General features: G+C 40.7%; 1 protein-coding gene across 1 annotated transcript; it reads left to right on the top strand.

The window, feature by feature from the left end:
• Positions 1-1,019: 1,019 nt before the first annotated feature.
• LOC150069124 (golgin subfamily A member 2-like) lies at positions 1,020-3,638 on the top strand. Its single transcript, XM_090330529.1, has one exon. The coding sequence runs from the start codon at positions 1,020-1,022 to the stop codon at positions 3,636-3,638; it is 2,619 nt and encodes an 872-aa protein (XP_090186655.1).
• Positions 3,639-5,889: the final 2,251 nt, after the last annotated feature.

Here is a 5,889-nt window from a genome sequence, read left to right as displayed (position 1 = left end):
GATTTCACATCCTCCTGGGTGGGAGCAGCATGGACTGTCTCGGACATTCTCCTTTCTCCCGCGATTGCCTTTGATTCCTCTGAGATCATCAGCCAGAGTGTGTAGAACAGATGCTGTGCTAGGCATGGCCTCCAGGAGCCAACCCCAATACTTGTGGAGAGGAGCCTGGACTCGGGAGGTCCCTGAGCCCTCCAGTCTCTCTGGAATTGGAAGAGCAGGATATATCAAGAACGGAACTAGCCGGGCGTTGTGGCTCACACCTGTAACCCTACCTACTCAGGAAGCTGAGACTTGAGGATCAAGCTTCAAAGCCAGCCTTGGCACTAAAGAACACCAGACTCATCTCCAATTAATCACTAGAAAAGGGGAAGTGGGGCTATGGCTCAAGGGGTGGGGTGGTAGTCTTGAGATGAAGAGCTTGGGACAGTGCCCAGGCTCAAAGTTCAAGTCCTATGACCCACAAAAATTTAAAAAAACATTATGAATCTGTGATTCCCTCATCAGAATACAAGTGTCAGCAAATAAGGTTAGAAAAATAGAGCTACTTCAGTATGGAGTGGTACATGGGCAGAGAGCTGTGTTTCTTGGTGCCTCTTCCTGAAGGACAATGGAAAGCCTGGGGGAAATTCTGGTGGCCATAGCTGTGTGTAAAATTGGGTACCTATCCAGCTAAAGTGGGTCCCACACTTGCCCCCCCCCAACCAAACTGGACAAGGTTAGATGGGAATGGGACTGCAGGAGCAGCTGTCATCATGACTCCACCCATTCTGCCTGGATCACAAGTCAGGCCACACCCACATCCCATGCTGCTTATATAGCACCGGAATTTGCTCTGTGGACTTACACCACAGCAATTGGAGAGGGTAGAGGTGGCTGCGTGGTGAGTGAGAGAGTTGGAGAGAATTGAGGTGATTTGGGCGGAAAGAGACATAGGTAATTGAGTTAGTTTTTAGTGATTAGGAAAAAGACATAGGAAATAGAGTTAGAGTTAGTTGTTAGAACTTTTAAAAAGCCTGGGAATGTGGCCCAACCATCTTTCCCGTCCCAGAGCTGGGAAGACTGAACAAGAATACCAGCAGAATTGCTCTGATAGATCTTCAAAATACTTCAAAAGAAAGAAGAAGACCAAAAATGGAGGAAGTCCCAAGACAAACACCATTGGGGATTGTAATTCAGGTGAGAGTACAGCAGAAGAGCATGCTGTCCCTGAGCCTCCCCTGCCTTCAGGCACAGTCAGAGCTGACAGGTACAGGAGTGTTATGGATCTCAGCGCTACTGACGATCTGGAGAGTAACTGCCAACGCCTCCAGTTTTCCTTGTATGCCACCAAGAGAAAAAACCAACTGCTCTGGAGCGAGGCTGAATTACTGAGGCAAGAAAGGAAAGACCTTCAAGATCAACATGACAAAGAGAATGAGAAGAACGCTCACGTGCAAGAAGCACTGAAAGAAGAGCTGGAAGTCCATAAGATAGCAATAGAGATGCTGATTTCAAATGAAGGTGATATAAAATCTACCCTTTCTCACATGCCACACGTAGCCGAGAGCGAAATGGAACGTGAAGGCCACACCAGTCATCTGCGGGCTTCACAGCAACGCATGTTAGAGCTAGAGACTGCATTGTCTGCAGTCACCACCAAGCAGAACAAGACCGAAAAAAAGAATCAACAACTTACCGAAGACCTGACTAACTTGAAGGTTCACTTCCTGGAAAAGATCAGAAGCTATAACAAATTGGCAAGAGAGAACACCGAGTTTCAGGAAAGAGTGGAAGTGCTCTCGACACAAACAGCCAACATGAAACGCAGAATTAATCAATTCCAGCATGCATTGCTGGAACGGGCAGCAATGAAAAGACAACTAGACAATTTGAAAAGTCTGGTGACCACATTAAAGTGGGAGAGAGACAAGTTGGCAGAGGACCTGAGGGTGGAGAAGTCCACATGGGCAGAGAAGGTCCAACAGCTCTCTGAGAAGATAAACCAAATGACAGAAGAGAGAGAGCAAAAGTTGTGTGAGGTAGCGGAGCTAGAGAACAACCTCTCAGAACTGAGGAAGCAGCTGGCAGAGCAGCAGCCCCCTGCAGAACCATCACAGGTTGTGCAGCAGCTGCAGGCCCAGGCCTGCCAGTTGCAGAAAGAATTGAAGAATTTGGAGGAACAACTTAACAACCAGTTACAGGAAAACCAGCGCCTCGCTCTCCAGAACATGGAGCAGCAGGAACGGCTGAGGAAGCTGGATGAGGATCATCACAACATCCTTGAGACATCGAGCTGCACACATGCACGCAACAAAGACCTGAAATACAAGCTGGCCCAGCTACAGGCTGCCTGCCACCAGCTGACCGGTGAGAAGGGGGAACTCACCAGAGTCCTGTACTTGGAGCAGCAGGAGAAGCTGGAGCAGCAACAAAAGATAGAAGAGTGGAAAGAGGTAGCTGAAACCAAGAGCCAAATGGCTCAAAATCTGCAGGAGCTGCATGACCAGTTCCTAGCCCAGCTACAGGAGCTCAGAGCCACCTGCGATCAGCACGTGGCCTCCAATCAGGAGCTGACCTTAGAAAAGGAGGCGCTGCAGCAGCATGTGCTAAAGCAGACCGTGTTGCTGGAGCAGCTGAAGAAGGAGCAGGTGCAAAGCAAGTTGAAAGATCAAATGGTAACTCAAAATTTACAGGACACTCTGAAGTGCCTGGAAACAACTAGACAACAGAAGGAGAAGCTGCGGGCTCAACTGAGCTTGCTAGCTTATTCCGGGGAAGGTGAAGAAGGAGTAAGCAACAAAGAAAAGGGTGAGGAGGCAACTCCACCAGATATAACCTACCCGGAAGATGATGACAACCCACAAGCCATCGGTGATTTTTATTTGAACGCACTAGCAGCTGCTGAATCAATAAAATTAAGACTGAACAAGCAGCTGCAGGAGCAGCAGGCCCGCTGCTCATGCCTGGACAATCTGGCATCCCAGTTCCAGACAAAGATCAAGTGCCAGGCCCTGTTCCCCAAGAGCTGGGGCTGTGGTGTGTCTTGGAACAGGAAGAAAGATACACAGGAACACAAAAAGCTAAAAGTCTGCTTCATCCATGACCAGCCTGACAAGATAGACTTCCAGAGTCAACTGGAAGAGTTACAGCATCAGAGCAACCAGCTGATAGAGCGTATCAGCACCATTGAAGAATCCATAGTTCTCTCTAAAGAACAGATGGAAGTCCTGGATGAACTGTACCGGGAAAAAGATGAATATGTCGACCAACTTTCCCAGGAAAAGAGGGAGAAGAAGGAGGAGCTGCAGGAGCTTCTGATGCGCCTTGCAGGTGAAAGCACAGATTGCCGGAGCAAGATGCCAGTAGAAACCAAAAGCCTTGCTGCTGAAACTACTTCAGAATACTCAGGTCCAGAGAAGACTGGACCTGAGAAGACTTCTCCAGAGGAGAAGAAAGAGTTTGAGGAAGTGTCACTTGAAGATGATATTGAACCTGCCCAGGTAGAGGCTGAGATGCCTGGCCCCCTAGAGGCTCCTACCACAGGGCATATCGTGCCACTGCTTCCTAATGTCCAGAACGACCAAGCGCTTTCAGGCTCAGGCAATGAGCACTCTGCCTCTTTCTTCTTTAAACTGAGGCAAATGGTAAATATGAAATAATAACTAAAGATTTGGAGCCACCACCAGGAGAAGTAAATATCTGGATAATATTCTTTCAAGCATTGATATAAATGGATGGTAGGTGGTCCAAAATTCTAGACACTTCTCCATTGGTTGCCAGGGAAGGAGTATATGTTATTGTTAGTATATAGAATAATCACAAAAGAACAACAAGGAAGGCTATAGACATGGGTAAACTGTACAGAACAGGTGTGAGGCTCCAACTTAAAATGACGAAGTAAAAAAGGGAATGTGTAACAACATGGAAAGAGATGATGTAAGACAAGAGAAATTGAGAAGGTGTGACTTAAGGGACAGTACTAAACTCGAGTGATAGGACCAAAGTGAAAGACCAATGAAAAAGAAAACTTAAGAAAAGTTAAGAAAAAAAAGAGGAAGGAAGGAAGGAAGGAAAGAAGGAAGGAAGGAAGGAAGGAACAAAAGAAAAGAAGGAAGAGAAAGGAAGAGAAAAAATGGAAGGAAGGAAGAGAAGAAGAAAAAAAGAAAAAATAAAGATGAAAAAGGAAAGGATAAAGCGAAAAAGAAAGAAAAAATAAAAGAAAAAGGAAGAAGAATGAAAGAGGAAAAAAATAGGAAGAAAAAATAGAGAAAGCAAAAAAGAGAAAGGAAGAAAAGATGAAAAAAGGAGAGGAAGAAGAGAGAAAAAGGAAGAAAGAAGAAATAAAACACACAGACAAGAAAAAAATAGGTTGAAAGACGAGAAAAATAGTAGAGGAAAAAAGAAATAGGAAGAAAAAAGAGGAAGAAAAAAGAGCAAAAAATGAAAGAAAATATGAAGAGAAATAGAAGCAGAAAGAAAGAAAACACAAAGAGAAAAAATAGGATGAAAGACAATAAAAAATAGTATAGAAAGAAAAAGAAATAGGAAGAAAAAGGAGGAAGAAAAAAGCAATAAAAGAAAATGGAAGAAAAGATGAAATAAAGAAAAAAGAAAAATGAAGAAAAGATGAAATAGAAGACAGAAAAATGGAAGAAAGAAAAAACATAGAGACAAAGAAAGAAAAAAATAGGATGAAAGAATAATAGTAAAGAAAAAAAGAAATAGGAAGAAAAAAGAGCAAAAAAATTGAAGAAAAGATGAAGAGAGAGGAAGAACACAGAAAAAAAGAGGAAGAAAAAAGAAGAAATAAAACAGACAAGAAAGAAAAAATAGAAGGATGAAGGATAAGAAAAAATATTAAAGAAATAGGAAGAAAAAAGAAAAGAGCAACAAAAGAAAATGGAAGAAAAGATGAAGAGAAAGAAATAGAGGAAGAATATTAAAGAAAAGAAAAAGAAATAGGAAGAAAAAAGAAAAGAGCAAAAAAAGAAAATGGAAGAAAAGATGAAGACAGAAAAAAGAGGAATGAAGAAAGAAAACACATAGAGACAAGAAAGACAAGAAAAAATACTAAAAAAGAAATAGGAAGAAAAAAGCAAAAAAGAAAATGGAAGAAAAGATGAAATGAAAAATAGAGGAAGACAGAAAATAGAGGAAGAAAGAAAAAAAGAAAACACAGAGACAAGAAAGAAAAAATAGCAATATGAAACACAAGAAAAGAAAAATAGGAACTAAAAATAGCAGAAAAAAGAGGAAGAAAAAAGAATTAAAACACATAGAGACAAGAAAGAATAAAATAGTATGAAAGATGAGTAAAAATATTAAAGAAAAAGAAATAGGAAGAAAAAAGAGAAAAAGAACAAAAATAGAAAATGGAAGAAAAGATGAAGAGGAAGAAAGAAGAAATAAAAACATAGAGACAAGAAGGAAAAAATAGGATGAAAGACAAGAAAACGAAAAAAAAATAGAAGGATGAAAGACAAGAAAAAATAGTAAAGAAAAGAAAAAGAAATAGGAAGAAAAAGAAAAAATAGTAAAGAAAAGAAAAAGAAATAGGAAGAAAAAGGAAGAAAACAAAAGAAAAAAAGAAAATAAAGAGAAAGTAGAGGAAGAAGACAGAAAAAAAGAAAGAAAGAAAGAAAAAATAAAACACATAGAAACAAGAAAGAAAAAAATAGCAGGATGAAAGACAAGAAAAAATATAGGCAGAAAAAGGAAACAGGCAGAAAAAATAGCAAAAAAAGAAAATGGGAGAAAAGATGAAAAAAGAAAGTAGAAATAAAACACATAGAGACAAGAAAGAAAGAAAAAATAGGATAAAAGAGAAAGAGACAAGAAAGAGGCAAGAAAGAATAGAAGAATAAAAGACGAGAAAAAAATAGTAAAGAATTAGGAAGAAAAAAAGTAGAA

This window comes from Megascapheus bottae, chromosome 1, assembly GCF_031878675.1.
Source record: "Megascapheus bottae isolate mThoBot1 chromosome 1, mThoBot2.hap1, whole genome shotgun sequence".
NCBI classification, from domain to species: Eukaryota; Metazoa; Chordata; class Mammalia; order Rodentia; family Geomyidae; genus Megascapheus; species Megascapheus bottae.
This window is presented reverse-complemented; position numbering and strand designations above follow the sequence as displayed.

What these genes read in the sequence shown, in the direction of transcription:
- LOC150069124 (XM_090330529.1), top strand. Translation starts at nt 1,020, where the DNA reads ATGTGGCCCAACCATCTTTCCCGTCCCAGAGCTGGGAAGACTGAACAA.